The sequence below is a fragment of the Bubalus bubalis genome, chromosome 21 (assembly GCF_019923935.1).
Source record: "Bubalus bubalis isolate 160015118507 breed Murrah chromosome 21, NDDB_SH_1, whole genome shotgun sequence".
Lineage (NCBI taxonomy): Eukaryota > Metazoa > Chordata > Mammalia > Artiodactyla > Bovidae > Bubalus > Bubalus bubalis.
The window spans coordinates 12,733,460-12,760,588 of record NC_059177.1 but is presented as its reverse complement, the minus strand read 5'-3'; the positions used below and the strand labels follow the sequence as shown (position 1 = coordinate 12,760,588).

General features: G+C 41.8%; 1 protein-coding gene and 1 long non-coding RNA gene across 4 annotated transcripts in view; one reads left to right on the top strand and one right to left on the bottom strand.

Annotated features, from left to right (window-relative positions):
• LOC102399284 overlaps nucleotides 1-27,129 on the top strand; it is a 211,810-nt gene that overhangs the window by 142,352 nt on the left and 42,329 nt on the right. The gene's annotated exons all lie outside the window — the stretch shown is intronic.
• Nucleotides 9,395-27,129, bottom strand: part of LOC102398531 (myelin associated oligodendrocyte basic protein) — a 45,081-nt gene continuing 27,346 nt past the window's right edge. For 2 of the 3 annotated variants that reach the window (XM_006067365.3, XM_006067364.3), the window contains 3 exons: nucleotides 21,913-22,132; nucleotides 11,679-11,750; nucleotides 9,395-11,574 (listed from right to left, as the gene is read on the bottom strand). Coding sequence is in view for 2 of the 3 variants with exons in the window: in XM_006067364.3 (XP_006067426.1) it covers nucleotides 22,093-22,132 (40 nt within the window). In the remaining variant the exon portion in view is untranslated. Of the gene's footprint in view, nucleotides 11,575-11,678; nucleotides 11,751-19,331; nucleotides 20,230-21,912; nucleotides 22,133-27,129 lie in introns of those variants that run through there. The other variant, XM_025272361.3, reaches the window with a different exon arrangement.

Sequence of the window (27,129 nt, the reverse complement as noted above, 5' to 3'; positions counted from 1 at the left end):
AAAAGCCAGCCCTAACCTAAGACACTGCCAGGCCCCTGCACGGAACAAAGGACTGAACAGAGATAGCCGGCTACAGACCATCCCCCTCCAGTGACAGGCAGCCAGAGCCGGAAGGGGGCATTCGCAGCCCCGGAGAGACATTATCTATAAAACTGTAAGCAGGCTTCTTTGCTAACTAAGACTTCTTGGGGGTCTGGACGGTCAACATCCACCTGAGAAGGTGCGCCGGTTGTACACCTAGATAACTGAGCGGCGGGGAGGCGATAAGTCGCAGCAATTGCGCTCACCAAACACCTCATCACCTGAGCTGCTTGGACCTGGGAAGGGCACAAAACGCAGGCCCAACCGAGTCTGCGCCTCTGAGGACTACCCGAGTGCCTGAACCTGAGCATCTTGGACCTGGGAGGTGCAAGCAGTCCAGGGCCAGACACAGATGGTTCCCGGCAGAGCAGCCTAGAGCCCGAGCAGTGTGGGCAGGGAGGGTACACGCACCGTGAGCGGGGGCAGGCCCAGTGTGGCTGAGGCACTGCGAGCACACACCAGTGTTATTTGTTTGCAGCGTCCCTCCCTCCCCACAGCGCGACTGAACAAGCGAGCCTAAAAAAGAAAAAAAAAGTGTCCTCCACCGTCCCCTTTGTGTCAGGGCGGAAACCAGACACTGAAGAGACCAACAAACAGAAGAATCTATAACAGAGGGAACTGCCTTGGAAGCTACAGGCAATAGAATAAAACCCTGTGGTTAGTACCGAGTACATAGGAGGGGGCCTATAGATATTGAGAACTATAAGTCGGACCAAGGAACTAGCCAAAAATGAACTGAACCCACAATACCCACAACAAAACTAGAGAAAGTCCTAGATATATTTTAACTATTTTTATGATCATTCTTTCTTTCTTTCTTTCTTTTTAATTTTTTAAAGAATTTTAAGTCCTCTATTATTCCTTTAATTTTCACTTTTATAACCTACTATTACTTAGCAAAAAAAAAAGACCCTATTTTTTTAAAGCAAACTTCATATATATTTTTTTAATAATTTTTTTGACTTTTTTTCCCCTTCTTTTCTTTAACATTGCATTTTTGAAATTCCAAACTCTACTCTAGATTTTTAATTTTAGCTTTTTGGTATTTGTTATCAATTTTGTACCTATATTTTCTTTATAATTTTTTGCGACTTTGTTTTTGTTTGTTTGTTTTTTCTCTCTTTCTTTTCCTTCTTCTTTTCTTTAACATTGTATTTTTGAAATTCCAAACTCTACTCTAGATGTTTAATTTCTGCTTTTATGTATTTGTTACCAATTTTGTACCTTTAAGAACCCAATCTTCAGTACTCATTTTTCACTAGGGAGTGAGATTACTGGCTTGACTGCTCTCTCTCCCTTTGGACTCTCCTTTTTCTCCACCAGGTCGCCTGTGTCTCCTCCCTAACCCCTCTCTACTCTACCCAACTCTGTGAATTTCTGTGTGTTCCAGACGGTGGAGAACACTTAGGGAACTGATTACTGGCTGGATCTGCCTCCCTCCTTTTCATTCCCCCCTTTTATCCTCCTGGCCACCTCTGTCTCCTTCCTCCTTCTTCTCTTCTCTGTATAACTCCGTGAACATCTCTGAGCGGTCCAGTTGTGGAGTGCACATAAGGAAATGATTACTGGCTAGCCCACTCTCTCCTCTATTGATTCCACCTTATCTCATTCGGGTCACCTCTAACTCCCTCCTCCCTCTTCTCTTCTCCATGTAATGCTGTGAACCTCTCTGGGTGACCCTCACGGTGGAGAAACTTTTCATCTTTAACGTAGATGCTTTATCAATGGTGCTGTATAGAAGGAGAAGTTTTGAAACGACTGTAAAAATAGGACCGATAACTGGAAGTAGGAGGCTTAAGTCCAAACCCTGACTCCAGGGAACTCCTGACTCCAGGGAACATTAATTGACAGGAGCTCATCAAACGCCTCCATACCTACACTGAAACCAAGCACCACACAAGGGCCAACAAGTTCCAGGGCAAGACATACTAAGCAAATTCTCCAGCAACAAAGAAACACAGCCCTGAGCTCCAAGATACAGGCTGCCCAAAGTCACCCCAAAACCATAGACATCTCATAACTCATTACTGGACACTTCATTGCACTCCAGAGAGAAGAAATACAGCTCCACCCACCAGAACACTGACACAAGCTTCCCTAACCAAGAAACCTTGACAAGCCACCTGTACAAACCCATACACGGCGAGGAAACACCACAATAAAGAGAACTCCACAAACTGCCAGAATACAGAAAGGACACCCCAAACTCTGCAATTTAAACAAGATGAAGAGACAGAGGAATACCCAGCAGGTAAAGGAACAGGATAAATGCCCACCAAACCAAACAAAAGAGGAAGAGATAGGGAATCTACCTGATAAAGAATTCCAAATAATGATAGTGAAATTGATCCAAAATCTTGAAATCAAAATGGAATCACAGATAAAAAGCCTGGAGACAAGGATTGAGAAGATGCAAGAAAGGTTTAACAAGGACCTAGAAGAAATAAAAAAGAGTCAATATATAATGAATAATGCAATAAATGAAATTAAAAACACTCTGGAGGCAACAAATAGTAGAATAACAGAGGCAGAAGATAGGATTAGTGAATTAGAAGATATAATGGTAGAAATAAATGAATCAGAGAGGAAAAAAGAAAACCGAATGAAAAGAAATGAGGACAATCTCAGAGACCTTCAGGACAATATTAAACGCTACAACATTCGAATCATAGGGGTCCCAGGAGAAGAAGACAAAAAGAAAGACCATGAGAAAATACTTGAGGAGATAATAGTTGAAAACTTCCCTAAAATGGGGAAGGAAATAATCACTCAAGCCCAAGAAACCCAGAGAATCCCAAACAGGATAAACCCAAGGCGAAACACCCAAGACACATATTAATCAAATTAACAAAGATCAAACACAAAGAACAAATATTAAAAGCAGCAAGGGAAAAACAACAAATAACACACAAGGGAATTCCCATAAGGATAACAGCTGATCTTTCAATAGAAATTCTTCAAGCCAGGAGGGAATGGCAAGACATACTTAAAGTGATGAAAGAAAATAACCTACAGCCCAGATTATTGTACCCAGCAAAAATCTCATTCAAATATGAAGGAGAAATCAAAAGCTTTACAGACAAGCAAAAGCTGAGAGAATTCAGCACCAAACCAGCTCTCCAACAAATACTAAAGGATATTCTCTAGACAGGAAACACAAAAATGGTGTATAAATTCGAACCCAAAACAATAAAGTAAATGGCAACGGGATCATACTTATCAGTAATTACCTTAAACGTAAATGGGTTGAATGTCCCAACCAAAAGACAAAGACTGGCTGAATGGATACAAAAACAAGACCCCTACATATGTTGTCTACAAGAGACCCACCTCAAAACAGGGGACACATACAGACTGAAAGTGAAGGGCTGGAAAAAGATTTTCCATGCAAATAGGGACCAAAAGAAAGCAGGAGTAGCAATACTCATATCAGATAAAATAGACTTTAAAACAAAGGCTGTGAAAAGAGACAAAGATAGTCACTACATAATGATCAAGGGATCAATCCAAGAAGAAGATATAATAATTATAAATATATATGCACCCAACACGGGAGCACCGCAATATGTAAGACAAATGCTAACAAGTATGAAAGGAGAAATTAACAATAACACAATAATAGTGGGAGACTTTAATACCCCACTCACACCTATGAATAGATCAACTAAACAGAAAATTAACAAGGAAACACAAACTTTAAATAATACAATAGACCAGTTAGACCTAATTGATATCTATAGGACATTTCACCCCAAAACAATGAATTTCACCTTTTTCTCAAGCGCACATGGAACCTTCTCCAGGATAGATCACATCCTGGGCCATAAATCTAGCCTTGGTAAATTCAAAAAAATTTAAATCATTCCAAGCATCTTCTCTGACCACAATGCAGTAAGATTAGCTCTCAATTACAGAAGAAAAACTATTAAAAATTCCAACATATGGAGGCTGAATAACACGCTGCTGAATAACCAACAAATCACAGAAGAAATCAAAAAAGAAATCAAAATTTGCATAGAAATGAATGAAAATGAAAACACAACAACCCAAAACCTGTGGGACACTGTAAAAGCAGTCCTAAGGGGAAAGTTCATAGCAATACAGGCATACCTCAAGAAACAAGAAAAAAGTCAAATAAATAACCTAATTCTACACCTAAAGCAACTAGAAAAGGAAGAAATGAAGAACCCCAGGGTTAGTAGAAGGAAAGAAATCTTAAAAATTAGGGCAGAAATAAATGCAAAAGAAACAAAAGAGACCATAGCAAAAATCAACAAAGCCAAAAGCTGGTTCTTTGAAAGGATAAATGAAATTGACACACCATTAGCCAGACTCATCAAGAAACAAAGGGATAAAAATCAAATCAATAAAATTAGAAATGAAAATGGAGAGATCACAACAGACAACACAGAAATACAAAGGATCATAAGAGACTACTATCAACAATTATATGCCAATAAAATGGACAACGTGGAAGAAATGGACAAATTCTTAAAAAAGTACAACTTTCCAAAACTGGACCAGGAAGAAATAGAAAATCTTAACAGACCCATCACAAGCACGGAAATTGAAACTGTAATCAAAAATCTTCCAGCAAACAAAAGCCCAGGTCCAGACGGCTTCACAGCTGAATTCTACCAAAAATTTAGAGAAGAGCTAACACCTATCCTACTCAAACTCTTCCAGAAACTTGCAGAGGAAGGTAAACTTCCAAACTCATTCTATGAGGCCACCATCACCCTAATACCAAAACCTGACAAAGATCCCACGAAAAAAGAAAACTACAGGCCAATATCACTGATGAACATAGATGCAAAAATCCTTAACAAAATTCTAGCAATCAGAATCCAACAACACATTAAAAAGATCATACACCATGACCAAGTGGGCTTTATCCCAGGGATGCAAGGATTCTTCAATATCCGCAAATCAATCTATGTAATATACCACATTAACAAATTGAAAAATAAAAACCATATGATTATCTCAATAGATGCAGAGAAAGCCTTTGACAAAATTCAACATCCATTTATGATCAAAACTCTCCAGAAAGCAGGAATAGAAGGAACATACCTCAACATAATAAAAGCTATATATGACAAACCCACAGCAAACATTATCCTCAATGGTGAAAAATTGAAAGCATTTCCTCTAAAGTCAGGAACAAGACAAGGGTGTCCACTTTCACCATTACTATTCAACATAGTTTTGGAAGTTTTGGCCACAGCAATCAGAGCAGAAAAAGAAATAAAAGGAATCCAAATTGGAAAAGAAGAAGTAAAGCTCTCACTATTTGCAGATGACATGATCCTCTACATAGAAAACCCTAAAGACTCCACCAGAAAATTACTAGAACTAATCAATGACTATAGTAAAGTTGCAGGATATAAAATCAACACACAGAAATCCCTTGCATTCCTATACACTAATAATGAGAAAACAGAAAGAGAAATTAAGGAAACAATTCCATTCACCATTGCAACGGAAAGAATAAAATACTTAGGAATATATCTACCTAAACAAACTAAAGACCTATATATAGAAAACTATAAAACACTGGTGAAAGAAATCAAAGAGGACACTAATAGATGGAGAAATATACCATGTTCATGGATTGGAAGAATCAATATAGTGAAAATGAGTATACTACCCAAAGCAATTTATAGATTCAATGCAATCCCTATCAAGCTACCAACAGTATTCTTCACAGAACTAGAACAAATAATTTCACAATTTGTATGGAAATACAAAAAACCTCAAATAGCCAAAGCGATCTTGAGAAAGAAGAATGGAACTGGAGGAATCAACCTGCCTGACTTCAGGCTCTACTACAAAGCCACAGTTATCAAGACAGTATGGTACTGGCACAAAGACAGAAATATAGATCAATGGAACAAAATAGAAAGCCCAGAGATAAATCCACGCACATATGGACACCTTATCTTCGACAAAGGAGGCAAGAATATACAATGGACTAAAGACAATCTCTTTAACAAGTGGTGCTGGGAAATCTGGTCAACCACTTATAAAAGAATGAAACTAGAACACTTTCTAACACCATACACAAAAATAAACTCAAAATGGATTAAAGATCTCAACGTAAGACCAGAAACTATAAAACTCCTAGAGGAGAACATAGGCAAAACACTCTCTGACATACATCACAGCAGGATCCTCTATGACCCACCTTCCAGAATATTGGAAATAAAAGCAAAAATAAACAAATGGGACCTAATTAACCTTAAAAGCTTCTGCACATCAAAGGAAACTATTAGCAAGGTGAAAAGACAGCCTTCAGAATGGGAGAAAATAATAGCAAATGAAGCAACTGACAAACAACTAATCTCGAGAATATACAAGCAACTCCTACAGCTCAACTCCAGAAAAATAAATGACCCAATCAAAAAATGGGCCAAAGAACTAAATAGACATTTCTCCAAAGAAGACATACAGATGGCTAACAAACACACGAAAAGATGCTCAACATCACTCATTATCAGAGAAATGCAAAGCAAAACCACTATGAGGTACCATTTCACACCAGTCAGAATGGCTGCGATCCAAAAATCTACAAGCAATAAATGCTGGAGAGGGTGTGGAGAAAAGGGAACCCTCTTCCACTGTTGGTGGGAATGCAAACTAGTACAGCCACTATGGAGAACAGTGTGGAGATTCCTTAAAAACCTGGAAATAGAACTGCCTTATGATCCAGCAATCCCACTGCTGGGCATACACACTGAGGAAACCAGAAGGGAAAGAGACACGTGTACCCCAATGTTCATCGCAGCACTGTTTATAATTGCCAGGACATGGAAGCAACCTAGATGTCCATCAGCAGATGAATGCATAAGAAAGCTATGGTACATATACACAATGGAGTATTATTACTCAGCCATTAAAAAGAATACATTTGAATCAGTTCTAATGAGGTGGATGAAACTGGAGCCTATTATACAGAGTGAAGTAAGCCAGAAAGAAAAACACCAATACAGTATACTAACGCATATATATGGAATTTAGAAAGATGGTAACAATAACCCTGTGTATGAGACAGCAAAAGAGACACTGATGTATAGAACAGTCTTTTGGATTCTGTGGGAGAGGGAGAGGGTGGGATGATTTTGGAGAATGGCATTGAAACATGTATAATATCATATATGAAACAAGTCGCCAGTCCAGGTTCGATGCACGATACTGGATGCTTGGGGCTGGTGCACTGGGACGACCCAGAGGGATGATATGGGGAGGGAGGAGGGAGGAGGGTTCAGAATGGGGAACACATGTATACCTGTGGCAGATTCATTTCAATATTTGGCAAAACCAATACAATATTGTAAAGTTTAAAAATAATATTAAATTAAAAAAAATAAAATAAAAGTCACCCCTGGCATCATGAAAAATCCTGACTCCCTCCAATTCGCTTTTCTATCAAATAAACCGCATTTCACAGAGATCATGAATATTGCTATCGTCCCATGACTATGTCCTGTTACGAGCTCATCTCCTTATAGAAAAAGACAGTTTCTTGCATTTTCAAACTGTTGCTTGTGTGTAGGCCTCACATAATTTTTATTAATCAACATATAGCCTTTTCAGTCTGGAGAAGGGCATGGCAACCCACTCCAGTATTGTTGCCTGGTGAATCCCATGGACAGAGGAGCCTGGCAGGCTGCAGTCCATGGGGTTGCAGAGAGTTGTCCGCAACTGAGCGATTTTACACACACACACACACAGCCTTTTCAGTAAACAATTTCAGAGACTGGCTGTATTTTTTTCAGGCAGTTCTGTTTTATCTTCTCTTTTGAACCATTATGGATTTATGACTCTGATACCTTAATGCAACCTTGCTTTTTTTTTTCATTTAAACTTTTTATTTTCAGTTGGGGTATAGCCGATTAACAATGCTGTGATAGTTTCAGATGAGCGGTGATGGGACTCAGCCATACATATATATGTATCCATTCTCCTCCAAACTCCTCTCCCATCCAGGTGCCATATAACATTACTGTTGTACAGTAGGGCCTTGTTGGTTATCCATTTTGAATGCAGAAGAGTGTACACGTCCATCCCCAACTCCCTAACTATCCCTTCCCTCCGTCCTTTCCCCTACCCCCGCCAAACTTAGAGAATAAGTTCATTGTCTGAGTCTGTGAGTCTCTTTCTGCTTTGTAGGTTCATTTGTATCACTGCTTTTTAGATTTCACTTATGAGAGGTGTCATACGCTATTTCTCCTTCTCTGACTTACTTCACTCAGTATGACAGTGTCCAGGTCCGCTCATGTTGCTACAGATGCAACCTTGCTTTCTTTCAACATCTAGAATTTACAAACTCATCCTGAATTTTTCCCCTGCACAGAAATATGGAGTCAGCTATCCCCCAAGGGCATTTGTCCCTCTCCTTGGAGAATAGTTTTAGAAACCAGAAGCACTAGTTCTACAAATAAGCTTGTCCTACTTTCTGACTGGAGTTGGACAGATGGCAGCAAAAATATCCAATGGCATAAATCACTGCAGGGACAGAACAGATAAAACCTCCTTTAAAAACACATCCATGGATTCTTATTGAAATTTCCAATTCATCTCAAGTTTAATAAATTTCTTCTTGGCTTACTCTAATAGAAGACTTTATTATTCCATTGTTTTTCAATTTTTGAACAACTGGTTTTTCTTGTTTTCATGAGCATTAATTTTTTTAAAGTAATACATTATCATACCAAACCATACATCTAAATATCAACACACGTCCCCAAACTCAGGAGGCTCTGTGTCTTCTCTTCTGTCTCCACCATCAGCTCGGCCGTCCTGAAACTGGCTTCACGGTGAGCAGGTCCCATTGATTCTTTGGTCAGCATCGTCTTAGCACCAATATCTGAAAGGAGAGGAAACCCTAGCCTCTATCCAGGGGAACACCAAAGAAACGAAGAGTTCAGAACACTCAGGGTGAAACATAGATGCTTAATAAAGGATAATAATAAAATGTAGAATATAGACAAAGTTTTTTTAAAAATCCTCTGCCAGTTTTCTCTGTTTGAGCTCCCAGTTGGAATTTATTTTTCCTTTTATTTTTTCTTCCACTAATGCCTTTGCATGGTTATGGGGCAATATGTTTAGTAAAAAATTGTAGTTTTACACAGGCCCACAGGTATATACAGTGTCCTGTACCAACTCTCAAGGATCCACTTCGTGCACCTCTTCCCAATTCTGCACTCAGCGATACTGCGTTTGTAGCTTGCAGCCAGCCATAATGGAAGTATTTACAGCACGGAAATTGGCAAACGCTATCAACCAGAACTTTCCACCCAGAGAATCACAATTTAAGCACGTATCAAGACAATTTATGGTACACACCTCAGTTTTCCCAAAACCAGTCAAAATGTCAAAACAAAATCAATTGACATAGAGAACTATCAGAATAATATGCCAAACGTTACAGTTGGGAATTCCCACTCAAGAAATTTACCAAGAGTAGCTTTTGGAGCATCATGTGATTTTTGTAATGTTCACTGCATAGGGCTCCCCAGAACCAATCATTAAAAGATAAAAAATACAGTTGAATTATGGTACATTTTAGTTATCATTCTGTTTAGTTATTTATCAGTTTCAAGTAATTTCCAGATATTTTTGATCCACCCCACAGCGGCCTTTATTTCCACAACAGACAACATAGAAAATTCAGTCATTTCTAGTTATTAACATTTCTGTGCTGATATACAATTTCTACATGAATTAATATACACCATGCTCGCTCCTCAATGTCACATTCTGTAGTAACCTTGTTGTATCTCCTAGATGATATGGAGGGTAGAACCCAGCAAGCTTGGAGCATGGGGTCTGGCTTTGCCAAGATCTAAAACGAGCTAAAAGAATATGAAGTTTCCTCACTGGGTCTGAGTGGGGCTGGCCCACTAATCTGTGCTTTCTGGTAGTCTGTCATGGCACCCCGGGTGTTATTCCCAGGAATGTAATGACCTCGGATTTCTCATCCTTGGAAACTGTTCATTAGAGGTTCTCATTTGGTTGGTCGTTTAGCACCTGAATGTAGGCAGGTAGCATGTCTATCTGAAAGCTCTGTGTCGTTCGATTCCCTGCCTGTTATTAACATCACCACTTTCACAGAGAAGTGACCTCCCTACGTGAGGAAGCCAGGGCACTCTGTCCTTCCAGCTGCCTCGGGACAGTACATGGCCAACTTCCACTCTCCAGGAGGATGGCGTTCTGAGCTACAGCCCATCTGAGTCTCGCATGCTTCCTCCCGGCTCCTGGCACTCCCTCTCACCCAGCCCCCACCTCAAGCAGGACTTCCCCTGGCATTGCTCCCCCAGCTCCTCACGTGCCCTTCAAGCCTGGCTCCGTCTGGCCATGCCCACTCAGGGACACGGATCCGTGGCCTTGTTGGTACTTCAGGCATTTGTGCTTGGCCGTCCCAGCCCCCAGCGCCGTGCAGGCCCACGTACACTCGCTCTCCTTGCTCTGAGCTTCCCTCCACCTAGTACTGCCCATTTTACGTCCCTCCACATTCTACTACATTCCATTATCCTCTACTGTGCCTTCCTGCCTGTCACCAAGGGAAGCTTGGGAGGGAGGAGTATATTCTAACCTTCCCCTTTTCCCCTGTCAGAAACCACAGTTCAACTCAGATTTTTAAAAATGGACTCCAAACAAGTATCTTTGTTTTCTAAGACTTTTAAGCCTGGAGAGACCCCAGGTTGGTCATTTGTCCCCCTTACCTCCCCAAGCACATTTGTGTCTGGCTATTACTATTGACCACTTCTATACAGCCTTTAATTTCTGTTATTTCTTCAAGCCAGGAATTATTTCAGATCTTCTTTTTGGTTTCCAAGAGGATAGATATTTCTTGGATTGCCTTTTATTGTCTCTCTCTCTCTTTTTTTTAAAAAAATTCTGTTGCACTCTAGAGAGTGAGAGATCTTACTGTTTCTGCATATTGGACAATTATAGCTTTGTGGGTGGTTAAAATCTATACATAGGGCATCACTGCATTTACCACCTATTTTTTATATTCCTCATTTTGTCTTCCAAATTTATCTACCTGGTGTGAGAATACCTGATTCACTTAACTGCTGTTCAGGATTTATTTATTGGATATTACATGATTGATTCTCCTATTGATGGACATTTTGATTAATTTCTTTCTCTTTTCCCCCCCCCCAATGGTAAGCAATGCTTCACTGAACAGATGTACTTGTATCTCCTTTTTATATGAATGCAAGTTGTCTCAGGATTGGTGCCTAATATAATTACTTGATCATAGGCTATACAGTATCTTATTTTGCTGGTACCCCCAGATTACACCCCAGAAATGTTGTAATAATTTACAAATTCTCAACAATGGCTTGAATTTTTCCCACATCCTGGCAAACAACTGATAATTTTTATTTTTGCCTTTATCATGGTTGTATAACAATATCTTGTGGTTTTATTACACATCCCTGAAGAAAGATACATGTCTTCAAATTGAAAGAAACTTGAGTCCTGAGCAAAAGAAATAAAAATAAATCCATACTTAGTGATATTATAGTGAAGACAAAGAGAAAAGTCTTTAAAAGTAACCAAAGAAAAAAATACAATTTACTTACAATGGAAGGACAGCATATTTCTCATTGGCAATTATAGCGGTCAACAGACCACAGGACAGTATTTTCAAAATGCTGTTGAGGGAGGGAAAAAAAAAAAACCTGTCAGATGAGAACTCTAAAGTATTTTCCCAGTGGTTGCATCTGCGCATCTCAGTTGACCTCCCCACCTTCTTCAGAAATAGATAGTGTTCCTTGACTGAAAGGTTGGGTGGGTGTCTGAAGCTGGGCACATTCTAGAACCTCATGCCTTCTGGCCACGTGATGGGTCCTTTCCTTTGTTCAGTGCCCTTTCTCTCTACCCTAGGATTGTAAATACCACTTGGCAAGGCAGAGTGCTCTGGTTAAGCCATGTATTTCCTGTTCCGAAAGCCTGCCCCACCTCAGGGAACTTTGTTCACTTTGCTCAGTCCTAGGCATGCATGAGTCTAGGTCCAGAGTCGGGGACCAAGATATCCTTTTCTCAGCCCAGTATGGTTCCAGGCCTTGTTCTGTATCAATAAACAGACTGGCTAGACTCTGATCACAGCAGTCAATCATAGCAGCCAAGTTCCTGGCATTCTAGATGACTGAAAAGTGGTTAGCCGACCTCTGTCAACTAGCCTCTGAAAGTAGCCCCTCCAAAAATTTATTTCCATCTTAGTGTGCTAAATCTTTTAGATTCAAAAAGTTCATCTTCTTCACTCTGCACAGTAGCCCTGTGAGAAAGTGAAGGTAAGGGAGGCATCATCCTTTCCCGTTCACAAATAAACCACGGCACTGATGAGTTGAATGACTTGACCCAAGTCATACAGCTGATGAGAAACAAGACATGTCTGAGTCAGTTTTTGTTATAAATGCCCTTTCCAGAATCCAGGATTTTTGTCCATTTTCCTGAAACTTTCTTTGAGCCTCTATTTTCAATGCCAGCAATTGAAAACCTTACTAATTTACTATATTTGCTCTTATGTGAAGGTATTAAAATTTTGCAAAGTAAAGGTGTAGACAGCAAGATAAGAAATATCAAGGAACTGATAAAAAATCTGGATTTTTTAAAAATCCAGATATATATTGTACTGAGAGGTTAACATATTCAAATGAAATCTTACTTTATATTCATTGTGGATAAAGCCTAAATAGAAATATTCATAGTTATATTGCTCGGGGCAGAGAAAAAAGGATTTGAAAAATCGAAGAATTTTAGCTCAGTAGATTCTTATTTTCTGAAAGCCATAGCTTAAGTAAAATCAGGTACCTTGATCATAAGAGTTACTCTGTGGAACAGTGGCAAGGATCCACATGTGGGGTCTGACATCATTATCTCCTTCTAGATACTCTAATGGAGACAGAGGAGCCTGCAACAGAGGAAGGACTCTGCCCATTTCTTTTGCTCTGAACTGATAACATGATTTCATATTTGGTCTTTCCTTGGCATAGAGTCTCTGGCTACAGCCCCTCAAGTAAAATGCCTTATTCCTCACTCGGGCCAGGGCATGGAAAATAATCGCCTGTTTGTCAAAATCACAGCTGTAATCCCTGAGTAAGCGAGCTGGAGGGTGAGGGGAGATGGCAGTGTAGTATCAGGTCTGCTCCGCTATTCTCTGAAAGAGCTTTGTGACCCTGAGCATCTCAGGTTGTCATCTGGACCCTCTGCCCGCTGGTTGGCATTTTCATTTCTGAGTCTTTACTTACATACTACTCAATAAGCCTCTAAATAATTTTTTCAATATATTTTTGTTATTTACTCAGCCAGCAAATATTGACCTTGTTGGCCAATGACTCTGGGGATGCGCAGACTTATCCATGAACTTGAGGACAGACCCTTTTGTTTTGATCTCTTAGGTATAAATATAAAAGTGCTTACTGCTCCAGGGTCGTATGTGAAAGGAGGGCTCCTAAAAATGACGGGTGGAGAGCAAGTCAGGTAGTTCTCTAAAATGTTTTAATGGGGGCTGAGATTTTGAGGCAAAATGAGCTCTCTGTTTAGGAAGGAAAAACACGTACATACACACATCCCTGATTTGCCCCCCATGCTAACAGTGTCCTGTTTAAACAATTTCATTGGCATAATGAATTCCCTGTAGGAGAAAGTCACTGTATAATACTGTTCTAAATCAGTTATATCCCAGTAGGTGTTAGAAGTGTTCAAAAAACAGAGCTGCTTTAAGAAGCAGCTTTAGGAAACTTTGTTGGATGATATATGTACACTAAAGCTTTTCCATTTTCACAGCAACATGAGTTTCACAAGTCAAAAGAGAGAGGGAATTGGAAAGACATGCCAACCAAACCTCCTCCTGTTTGGGCAAGAAGCACCAGTGGGTTTACCCTTGCCGGGGAACCCTGTACCTCCCACCATCTGCATATGATTTTGAGCACAGGGGTGACAGGGAGTTAGGGGGTGGAAGGAAGGGAGCCAGCCTCCCCAGAGCACATGAAGCAGCAGAAGGAAAGAGGCCACAAAAAAGAAAGACTCTGTCTCTGTCTCCCTGTCTGTCTCTGACACACACATGCGTGCACACACACACACACACCAGTTTGGTGCTAAATGCCCCCAGCTCCTCCTTTGGACTCCAGAGATTCTCTTACTAGGACTTCAAGAGCTCACTGAAGGGAAACGTACACCAGAAGAAAAGGGAAGTTGTCATCTGAGGAGCCGGATTCAAGTATTTGGAGGACTTTTGGAGACCGGAGAAGATGCAGGTAGAAGCAAATTAAAACTGTGGGTGAAAGCAAGTTAAGGAGGCAGATTCAGTAGTGACACAACCATCGTGACTCAAGAGAGCCTGACATGATGGCACCTGGGCAAGGCCAGTTAGGGAAGTGAAGAATAGGGACTGGAGAGACCTGGAGCCAGAATACACGTGGGTGTGGGTCAGCACCCCTCTCGGCATCACTCTTGGTCACCTGATGGTGGGGGCCTGCACGAATCAACATGCTGATTTGGGCAGAATCTTCATGAACAGCTGAGAACAGCATCTGGAGAAGGCAGCAAAGACATTGTGAAACCCAAAGCAATAAAAATGTGTAAAAATTGTTAGTAGCTCTGCTAGAAATCTAAGCACCAAGATCTTCTGTGAATTTAAACTGTAGAAAAACAGATGAGAGACGGAAAGAGATGAAAGGAAGACAGGAGCTAGAAGGAGAGGAAGCCATTGGAGGAGGCAGGGTGATCCCCTTCTGCCCCTTGCTGTTCCTACCCTCCCAGCCCTGGCCATGGGGACTGGTGAGCAAATCAGGTAAGAGTTCACATCTCGGGAAGAAGCTGTGACTTAGGAAAATAATGGCATTGAAGTTCTCAATAAATATGCTCTGCAGCTAAAACCTAGTCATGAAAGATCAGAGGAGAAAAACTATAGGGAAGGAAGTGAATGGGATCGTTTTAAAAATAAAGATTTGGTTGGCAGATTACCATTGTTAAAAAAAAAAAAAAAAAAGAAAGAAAAGTCAGGAAAGTAGATGATACCAAAATCCACAGTAACAAGAGTTGAAGAAAACAGGCACTATTTACATTCCAAGCCAAATAATGAAGTGTCAGCGAGGTATCAGCTGGAAGAAAAAAAGTTGGAAAATGATTTTCTTTTTCATTGCTTGCAGGCAAAGCTCTGGTTGAAAATAAATGCAAAATCTTGCAGCTGGCAGTGGAGGTCCTTAATGATCTCCATCAGCAGAAAACTAAGATTCTGTTAAAGGGTCTGACTCACAAAGCTTATAAGCCAGAAGAGAAAGAACAGAAGCTGTCAGCTGCAGAAGGATATGTTCACAGAGAATTCAAGAAACGGAAGATGAATTATAGTGAAGATAGATTATGTAAAAATCTGTTAGATCATTATGTGGTGAAAAAAAAAGCCCAAGAAACCAGACTTTTTATTCCTGATGCATCAAGATTTCTTCCTGGAGAGAAGAGAGATGCTGCCTTGCGGAGACAGGAATTGCAGATAGCAAAGCCAAAGATGGATGTACTTCAGAGGTCTCAGAAATTAACCAAATCCAGGAAGATCACTAAGTAACTCCCATCAGTGAGACATCCTGGGAGCCAGGATGGGAGCCATCCTGGAAGCTCAGGCTCCCTGAGCACACGCCCTGGCAGTACCAGGGCACTCAACCCCACTGTGACCTTCGCTTGCTTCTTGCTATGGAAGAGGCATGCCTACAAGTGAATTAGCTGTGAATGGGCAACACCTGGGTAGAGGTACCTATGAGGTATCAGGAAAAGCTTTGCTTTTGATTTGTAAACATGACTTGATGAAAAACTGCCAGAATGTCTATTGAATCCCACACTCTCTGAATGACAGACTACCCAGCCCTCTTCAATGGTGAACACAATGGGGATTTCTCCACTTCATCGCTAATCAAACAGACTTGCTTGGTGGACAGCACAGGGCTATGCTTGGACCATCACCTGGGCCAAGAAACTATTTTCAGGATTTGATAAAATATCAGCAACTAATATTGGCCCTGGCTTCACTGACAAAGAATGGCCCCAAGAGCTCATAACTTTCTCCAGCGAGGGCTGGCTTAGCTAATGTCAGTGCCAATAACTTCCCATTTTCACCAGGAATATCTGCCATTAACTCAACACATAAATGACTAACATTGCCATCAGCCACCTTCTCAAACATGGACCCACACATTCCCAATCTTTCTTCCTAGTGAGCTTATATCTTTTTGCTATAGGAAATTTTAGAAACGTAGACCCTCTTGCTATAAGAAAGTACCTTCTTTCTTGACCCTCCTTACTTGAGATTATCAATCTTTCTCTCACTACAGAATACATGCAGCCTATGGGTTCTAGTGGAGAAGGCAATGGCACCCTACTCCAGTACTCTTGCCTGGAAAATCCCATGGACGGAGGAGCCTGGTAGGCTGCAATCCATGGGGTCGCTAAGAGTCGGACACGACTGAGCGACTTCACTTTCACTTTTCACTTTCATGCATTGGAGAAGGAAATGGCAACCCACTCCAGTGTTCTTGCCTGGAGAATCCCAGGGATGGGGGAGCCTGGTGGGCTGCTGTCTATGGGGTCGCACAGAGTCGGGCATGACTGAAGTGACTTAGCATAGCATGGGTTCTAGAAAGGAGCTTCTCCTGATATTACCACCTGCTCCCCCAGGACTCCAGCCTCGGGATATGTTGGGATGCTTCAAAATCCACTATGAATGTTATTTTGGTAATTAGGCGAACGCTGTCTTAGAACTCAGGCTTCCCAGATAGCTCAGTGGTAAAGAGCCCACCTGTCAATGGAGGGGAGACAGCAGATTGGGTTTGATCCCTGGGTCAGGAAAAATCCCCTGGAGGAGGAAATGGCAACCCACTCCAGTATTCTTCCCTGGAAAAGTCCATGGACAGAGGAGCCTGATGGGCTACAGCCCAAGGGGTCAAAAAGAGTCAGACATGACTTAGAGATTGAGCATAGCTCAGAATTTAGTTTTATTGTTAAGAGATCTTTTTGAACCAAATGACTCAAATCTGATAGATATTTGATTTGCTATAAAGACCACCCCTTGAGCTGTCACCTTTCATTTTCTCCACTCTCCTCAAACCGGTTTTATGTACTATTAATATAGTTTATACAGTAAATGTATCTTGTGCAACAGAGATGAGTTTGAATATGATCCATGTTGAATATAAAACTTTTATATCAATTTTCTTAAAAGGAAAATAATTATCAGAACTATTGGGTAATCTATGTTCTTTTGCTCACCAAATGTTGGATAATCCTTGATCAAAAGTCAAAACACTCAACTCAGTGGTAGATGAATGTTGCCTTAGAGGAAATAAGTAGTCATTGAAATACCCTTACCCATCAACTGAACCTAAATCTATAATGTCACTGCCAAAGAATACACTCTTCAAGAAATCACTTAGAAAATTACTATCATAAGTATTCTATCAATATTTGAGAATTCCCTGCTGGTCCAGTGGTTAGGACTTGGCACTTTCACTTCCGGGGCATAGGTTCAATCCCTGGTCAGGGAACTCAGATCCTGTAAGCCCCACGGCAAGGCCAAAAAAAAAAAAATTTTTTTTTCTGCTTCAGCCATGAAAGTAGAGATTGTTTGACTCTTTTACCCTAGTGGGACCCTTTATCTATATAAAATTAGAAATCAACATAGACCCTAAAAGCTGCTTTAGTTGACATGGAGGTGGCCTGGACCCTTGTTGGTTCTCCTTCCCGCTTATCTCATAAGGTGGCATCTCCAAGTACCCCAGGGTTTCACCAAGCTCAGTTTGGCAACTTCCAGTTTGCGACATAATAGCAATAAGGTCAAGGTCATGATTCAATGGCCATGGAGGCCATAACCAACTTCTTCTATTTACAAACATAAAACTCTATGTGGCACAGGATAGATATATAGTTGATACTCAACAAAAAAATTTTATCACTATCCTTACCCAGCATTCTTGCAAGTCTGTACCTGTGTTACAAATAAGAAGAGTCAGTAGGCAAATTTCTCAGAATTGCAAATAAAACACCCCACTCTTGGGCCAACAGCAGCATCTTTGTTAAAAATACTTTATTTTATTTCAGTAGAGATAGTAAGTACCTGTTATGATGTTATTAATGGGGTTGACATATGTGCTATGGAGTCAGGCAAGAAGCTGTCCTGGGAGAATAAGTTTTCACATTTCTCTGGTGTCTGAACAGCAACCCAGATGGACACTCAGCAAGTGACTGTCCCACAGCACAGCCCCATCTCACTGTGATGAGTCAGCGTTTTTGTAGCTTCCCGTAGTAAAAGCTTCCTTGTGATTCTATATTCTTTGGGGATATTAAACTCTGCCCTTCCTCTCCAACTCTTCCATCTTCCTCTCCTGAGACCACACGAGTCTCAGATTTAGATCTTAGATTCACATTTAAATGTGACATAATAGACAACAACTTAGTGTCAAGATATTGCCTTGAACTGTAACTTAATTAATGAAATTCACCTGCAGAAAGGTTTAAAAAGATTTCAAAGACCTTAGATAAAGTGATTTCTTTATAATCCTCTCCACTCTCCTCATATCTCTGACCCCTAACAGCACCATCATCACCCCCATTTGTGAACAGGGCACCTTCCCTCCTACTCCAGTAGAAATCAAAGCCACGGCAGGAATTGCCTCAGGCTCCTGTCACTGACCCTGCAAACCCACCAGAACCCATGCTCTCCTTTCCTTTTTGCTGATGAGAAGGAACCCCTGCTCCACACCTGATGCCCTCACCTGTACCCTGGCTTCCTCTCGCCAGCCTCCTCACTTCCTGTTATTCAGTCACTAAGTCGTGTCTGACTCTTCGCAACCCCATGGACTACAGCATGCTAGGCTTCTCTGTCCATCAGTATCTCCCAGAGTTTGCTCAGTTCCTGACTCCACCAGTTATCTCCTCCTCCTCCTCCTTACACCCACTCCGCTGCCTCCTTCCCAGCAGCGTTCAACATGCCAGGGGTGAGCTGGCCTCATGGAACACCCCTGCTATGGTCCCCTCCTCTGCCTCCCTTCCTGGTGGAGCTGAGTTGAGGGAGTTGCATCTTCCTTCCCCAATTTCTGTTCTCACCTCCCATGGACTCTCACAGAGGGTGCCCTACAGAGTCACACCCTAGAAGGTTCCTTGCTGCTGAACACAATAGACACCTTTGACTTCTCTCTCTGAACTTTTGGAAAATTATGCCTATTTTAAGAATAACAAACAAACACCCATTCAGTCAACAAGCATTTATTGAGTTCTTACTAGTGTTGAGAACTTAGAATGTGGCAGTAAACAAGTATTGGCAGTTGTGGAGTTTACATTAGGAGGAGGTGGGGTCCCAAGCAATAAACAAGTAACTATATGAACAAGATGGTTTTAGAAGGTGATCATTGCTAGAGCGATGCGATAGAGCGTACCTATGGAAACCACACTGACTTCCCAGGGAAGCCTCTCTGACATGGTATTTGAGTTGAAGGCATTAGTGCAAAGATCTTGGGCCAGAACATCACAGGCAGAATGAACAGTAAGAATAGAGCCCTGAGGTTGGCACAAGCACTAATAGATACGACAACATATCACTTACACGTACAAAAGCAGAGACCAGAAAGAGGCAAGAGAGTGTGGTCTTGCTCGGTAGCGAAAGGGCTTCTGAGTCACAAGCAAAGTGGACCAAGTCTGGAAGAACAACGAGCTCTGTACCCTTTGGGGTTGGGGCCTGGCTCCACCTCCCCTCCTCCAGCCTCATGAGTAGAAGGGTTGGAGGGGTGGAGGACTGGGAGGAGGATCTGTTCCCTGTATCCTCCACCCTTCAGCCCTGGCTTTAGAAACCAATAGGCACATTGGCAAAAACAAGTTGGAATAGCCTTCTGGAATGGACCCCACTGGAGCCTGAAGAGAGATGGATGCCCTCAACTCTCCCCTTCCATTCCTCCTCTCTGAGCTGGGTAGGGAAAGTAGCCCGAGGAGGGGTGCTCCTACAAGGCCACTGCTGGGTTTCACTGTGGAATCCTACATCAAGGTCAGCCCTGAAGGGAGCGTGGTCTTCTCGCATGATCAGCTTCAGCGGTCAGGGTCCTCCAGGGCCGTGGGATGGACATAGAACTCAGAGGGGCTCTCTAGTATTTGTGCCTGGGAGTGAAGACAAGCCCAAAGATATTCTCCCAAAGCCAAGTTTCTAAACACACACACACACACACACACACACAGAGCAATCCACAGGAGCACCAGGTGATCTGAGGGTCCTCTGTTTTACCTGGGGACATTGCCCCCCACATGTGCATATGTATAGGGAGTATAGTAGAACCAGAGTGGAGTGAGGGAGTAAGTTCCTATGGCCCTGATCAAGAGCCCATCCTCAAGATCAAAAAGTCCTTTTCAAGAGCCTAGGGCTACAGATAGTGGGAACAAATCAAAACGAAGAGATGAGAAGTCAACCCCAACCCTGCTCCATGATAACTGGCTTCAGACCCCCACACCCCACAGAGTGGGTTCACACACAGGGAGGGAAGTCTTGGACTGCTCAGCTGCCCCAACTCACCCCTCCCCTGGCTTAATTCTCCTCTCCAAAGGCCAAGTTCCTCTCCTAGCTTTCCTGATCCCTCTACAGTATATAAAGGGGTCCAGGCATGGAGAGTGGGGGTGGGGGTAGGGGGGCAGGTCTCAGCCCTCCCCCAGGAATCTGGGGCTCCATGGCCTGAGAACAGCAACTCTCTGAGCACCCTTTCTGGCCCTGCGAAGGTGCCCTGGGGTCTGCCTGTGTCCTGAGGTGGGGAGAGGGGAAAACGGCAGCATTGCCTCCCAAGGGGCCGACTTAGCAGCCTTGTCTCTGAGCCTTTGGGAGAGGGGAGGCGGCCAGGGTTCTGAGCCCAGATTACTTGCCCAGGGTTACACATTCTACAGAGCGGATAGTGCTGGAGTTGAGACTGTCCAGAGGGGTTATGGCACCCCACTCCAGTACTCTTGCCTGGAAAATCCCATGGACGGAGGAGCCTGGTAGGCTGCAGTCCATGGGGTCGCTAAGAGTTGGACACGACTGAGCAACTTCACTTTCACTTTTCACTTTCATGCGTTGGAGAAGGAAATGGCAACCCACTCCAGTGTTCTTGCCTGGAGAATCCCAGGGACGGGGGAGCCTGGTGGGCTGCCATCTATGGGGTCGCACAGAGTCGGACACGACTGAAGCGACTTATCATAGCATAGCATAGCATAGCATAGAGGGGTTGGACTTAGATGGTTTCCTGAGAGTATTTGCTGTCACCCAGGGGGGTGACACCCACAGATCCCTGTGTGAGGCTGGAGACAGGGGCCTAGGGGTGGGAGGGAGCGCCTTCCTCCGACTTTTCTCCAGCTTCTGACCCAGCACATTGGCCACCTCTGGCATCTAGACAGCTCCTACCCTCCCTGGGAATCTCCTTGCATCTCCGGACCATTTGGCAGCCTAATGTCTTATTACAAAAAAACTTGAATCTTCCACACTTGAAGCCAACTGGGCCTCTGACTGTGAGCTAGTACAGAGACTGATTAAGGAGGTCAGACGGAGACCAAAGGGTGCAGGGGGACAGAGGAGCCCAGGCAGAGGGCTAATGACAAAGAAGGAGGCCAGGATTAAAAGTCAGCCTAGGCAACAAGATGCCAGGCACGGAGGGGTCTTGAGGTTGGACGACAACATATGGGCTGGCAGTGGGGCCGTCCTGCTCCAGAGATCCTGAAAGCCTGTGTACATCCTTCAGGGGACAGGGCTGTGGCTGAGACCAAAGGGTGCTGCGGGGACCCACCGCCTGGAGCCTAACGCACAGAGGTGTCCCCTCTCACCTCCAGGCAGGCTGCCCGGCGGCACCCGCCCCACGGGGACTATGGGCATCGGCTGTGGCCACATCAGCAGGTGGTGGCCCCTGCGTCATATTCAAAGCCGGGTGACCTGTCCCAGGGCACGTGCGTCGAGAAGCAGTGAGTCCAGGAGCTGAGGCCGACCGTTCACTTGAAACTCCTCCATCACTTCTTCCGAGGGGTCGGCTTGGTCCTCTTTTTCAATCTAGTTAACAAAAAGAAACAGAAGAGCCCTCAGCATCGCTGAGCGATGTGTCCTTTCTCGGGGCTCGGTTAATGGAACTGTAGATTTACAGACTACATTTGAGGTGATCACGTCTGGTAAACTCAGCCTTAAAAATCTCTCTTTAATTTCTCACTTTCTGGAAGTATCTGGCCAAAATAATATGATAATATTTTTTTATTTTATAAGATTTTATATTTTGGGCCTGAGCCTGGGAAAGATATTCTTTAAAAACTCTTCTGTCTTTATGTCCAGTGATTATTGTTTTTATGTTTAATCATTGCAAATATTTTGAAATACAGAAAAACACAAAGAAAATCAAAATACCACCGCTTCTAGAAAAAGCTAGTTTTACTGCCTATAGACATGCACACGTGAACATACACACAAATACACATAGGGGTGTGTATGCGCATTATAAAATTGTGGCCATATTGATGAGTTCCTATTTTGATGCAGAATAGACTTTTCAAGAAGGAGATAACACCCAGTTATTTCCTGATAAATATGTGATCATTATAAATATGTGATCCCAAAATACTATTGCTTGAAAGTTTATTCTCCAACTGAGGGGTTAAATTAGTTAGACTGCAGAAGTCTATGTGGCTACCTTCAAAATGAGGTCATGTCAAATAGTTTCAGAATATCACCAAAGTTCTTAATGTAAAAAATAAATAAGAAAAAAAATACCAAGACAAGTGCATCAGGAATATGCATTTTTCCACCAGAGACTAACCTTATGAGGATCACAGCTTTTCCTATAATTTGGGGACTTTGAAAAATTCAAAATAAAAATAAAGTGTTAACAACAGCATTCTCCCAAACCCCAAATTATATGGCAAGTGCTAATGCCCATCAGAAAGGACCCAGGACACCAGGAAAAACAATGAAGAAATACTTTGCTGAAACTTGCCTAGTGAATTGTAGCCTGATAGGTTGGAACACGTCTCTTGACATTTAGGAAGAGAATCTGTTTTCTGGATCTTTTCCATGCCTTCCAGACATGGGCCAGCCTGTTCACATTAGAACGTCCTATAGATCCTGCTGAATATAAAACCCTGGATGCTGACACTCATTTGTATGCTCACATAGCCTGGGTACCACCTCTGCAGTTACCACTGCACAGAGACCACTTAGCATCTTAGATACTCTGAGCACCTGGTTATGTCACGGGCTCCCCTGTGTCCAACCTGTGCAGCAGCAGCCCCTGAGTTCCTTCTCAACCAAGGGAAGCAACCAAGTTGGGGAAGATTTGCTAGTAGTTAGGATTGAGTGACACAGTGTATCTGTTAAATAAAAGTTCTAATAAGAGCCACTTACTAGTAGTAGAAGATGATGAACTAAGCATTTTACCATGATCACAAATAAGGTAGATAATAGCCACATGTCACAGATGGGAAAAACACAGCTTTAAGAGAATAAGTGACTTGGACAGGCAGCTGTGCTTAGCCTCAAATCTGATGCTGAGGTTTGACCTTTCCACCGGGCTGGACTGACTGGGCCCTGGGGTTGTGCGTATTAGATAGAGCCCAGAACTTCCCTGGTGGTCCAGTGGCTAAGACTCTGTGTTCTTAATGCAGGGGGCCTGGGTTCAATCCCAGGTCAGGGAACTAGATCCCATATGCCACAGCTAAAGATCCCATGTGTCACGATTAAGACCTGATACAGCCAAATAAATAAATAAATATTTAAAACAAAAAGAAAAAAAAAAGATAGAGTCCCTGCTCCCATGACTCCTGCACCCTCCAGCAAGGGAGATGGACCCTGGGGTGTCAAATGTACTAGCTGAGCTCACACTGGAGTTGGCCTCTGCTCAGTGAGAAGGCTTTGTCTAAGGGCCATTCCCAGGCTCCTTCCCACTGAAGCAATGATGACCCTGCAGACATGGGGGTCCTCTGGCTACATGACCTACTCTGCATATCATCCCCGTTGGCCCCATCTGGCCATTGGCCAAACCAAAATAGGAAAATAACTGGCCACTATTAAGCAAAACCCAAAGCTGTATAACATGTCCTAATCATCAACTTGTAGCCTAGCTCTGAAGGGTGAAAACTGTAAGGCCTTCCACATGGCAGAGCAGAAGAAACAAACGGCTCAGGGCCCTGTGGGGTTGGGGAAAGAAGAGGCGTGAGTTTGGCCTACACATAGTCAACCATCACAGGACTGTTCTTCGGGGTCTTAGTTCTCCTTAAGAAGAGCTGGCCCTAAATGTAGATTAGAATTAAGTCCCTCATGTAAATGCAACCCCGGGAGCTTCATCTCTCATAAGCATCAGGGTGATGTCAGTACCCGGTGATCCTGGGCAATTGCCCAAGTTAAGAATTCTAGTGGTAATGGGAACCTCTTTGATTCTGTAAATGCAAAGCATATTCATGCCCATTCTCTAGTGTGATGCTAGAGGATGTCAATCAATGAGCTATGAGGAAAGATAAGCCACATCCTGAAAGAAGAATTTGAGGTAAAAACAGGTATGAACCTACAACTCAACCCAAGTCCAATATCTGGTTGGGCCCAGGCCTTTGGAATCTAATCCCTTTTAATTATTCAAAAAAGACCATTTGGCAAGGACTTAATCTTATTAAAATATTTTCTAAAAATAAAATGTTCTAGGTGAAATAGCAGTTTAAACCACCTACAAAATCTAGGCATAGAGAGCAAAAAGGAAAAAATAAAACTGTCTCTTTTTACAGATAACATGACTATCAATGTAGAAAATTCCAGAGTCTACCCTCCCCCACAAAAAAAAAAACACTAGAATAAGTGAGTTTATCAAGATCACAGGATACATGATCAGTATACAAAAATCAATTATATGTTTATACACTGGCAATGAACAATTGAAACTGAAAAAGAACTATTTTAATAGTACCTAAAAGCATGAAATGCCTACATGTAAAGCAAACAATATGTGTAAGATCTGTATACTGCAAACTTCAGAACAAAAAGGAGCTAAATGAATGGGGAGATATGCCATGTACGCTTCTCCCCAAGTAGACTTACAAACTTAACAGTATCCCATTCAGTTTTACCAGGATGTATTGTAGAAATTCACACACTGATACTAAAATTCCTATGGAAAAGTAGAAGAATGAGAACAGCCAAAAACAATTTCAAAAATGAAAATGAGTGTTGGAGAGTTTACATTAAACTGATTTTAACACTTACTATAAGGCTATAGTTAATGAAGCTGGTTAAAGAAAAGATACATAAATTAATGAAACAGAATAGAAAGTCCAGAAATAAATTCACACATGACCAACTGATTTTTGACAGAACTGCAAAAGTTATTCAGTGGAGAATCTTTCCAACAAATGATGCTAGAACAATTGAATATCTGTATGTAAAAAAAAACTTGAACCTCAATCCATATTTCACACCATTTACAAAAAATTAACCCCAAATGGATAGTAATATAAAAGTTAAATTTTGAAATTTTGAAAAGAAAATATAGGAGAAAATTTTTGTGACCTTTGGTTAGGCAAAGAACTCTTACACACAATACAAAAAGCACACATACAATACAAAAAAACATGATCTATAAAAATAAAAAATTAATAAGTTGGATTTAGCCAGGGTTTAAAACTTTGGTCCTTCACAGAGACACTGTTAAGAAAATGATAAAGTAAACCACAGATTAGGAGGAAATATTTGCAAAACATATATTTAACAAAGGGCTTATATCCAGATATATATTTTTATATATCTGATATATATAAAATAATTATATTATTTTACAATAATATAATTATAATATATTGTTATACAATAATACAATATTAAGACACAATAATAAAATAATTTGCTTTTTAAGTGAGCAAAAGATCAAGCACACACTTCACCAATAAATGTCTTTGGTGGATGATATATAAGTTCATTTAAAAAGCATCATTAATCAATAGGAAAGGCAAAATTAAAACTACAGTGAGGTACCACAGCTCTTATGTTAGAATGGACAAAATTTTAAAGGGCTTCCCTGGTGGCTCAGTAGTAAAGAATCCGCCCACCAATTCAGGAGACGCAGGTTTGATCCCTGGGTTGGGAAGATCCCCTGGAGAAGGGAATGGCAACCCACTCCAGTATTCTTGCCTAGGAAATCCCATGGACAGAGGAGCTTGGTGGGCTACAGTCCCTGGGGTCACAAAAGAGTCAGACACGACTTAAGGACTAAACAACAATAAAATGAACCCTTATGTTCACTGCAGCGTTATTTATGAATAGCCAAGATATGGAAACAAGTGTCCATCAATGGATAAGTAAATAAACTGTAGAGCATATATATATATATACACACACATATTCATACATGCGTATAGTTGGCCAAAAAGCAAAAAGTTCATTCAGGTTTTTCCATAACATCTTGCAGATATATGTATATTATATATGTATAATAATCCATGTATGCAATGGATTATTATTCACCCATAAAAAGGTATGGAATCTTTCCATTTGTAGCAACATGGAAGGACCTGGAGGGCATTATGCTAAGAAACACAAGTCAGAGAAAGATGAGCATCATAGGATCTCTTCTACATGTGGAATCTAAAAAAAGCAAACAACCAAATGAAAAACTAGCTGAAAGAGAGAATAGAGCAAACAACCAAATGAAAAACAAGCTGGGAGAGAGAATAGAGGCAGAGAGCAGGGAGGAGAAGTGAGTAAACTGTTTTGACTTTTTTTTTAGTTTAAATAAACTGGAGAACTTAAAATAATTTAAATAGTGAACACCTAAAACATTTTAAAATCAAACTACCGGGATTAAAAAAAGGAGTCTGATGGAGAGAGAAGGAAAAGCCAGAGGCACCTGGTGAAGTTTGAGAACAGTTGCCGTGGGAACCCTTAACAGCGCAAGCTGGGAGAAAAGCAGACCGTTGATGAGTTAGAGGAGTCCATGGTGATTTCAGAACTGGCTCTTTGTTTCCGTCATTGGAGAATAAATTCCATAAGAACAGATGGTCCAGACTCAGCTCCATCCAGCAGAG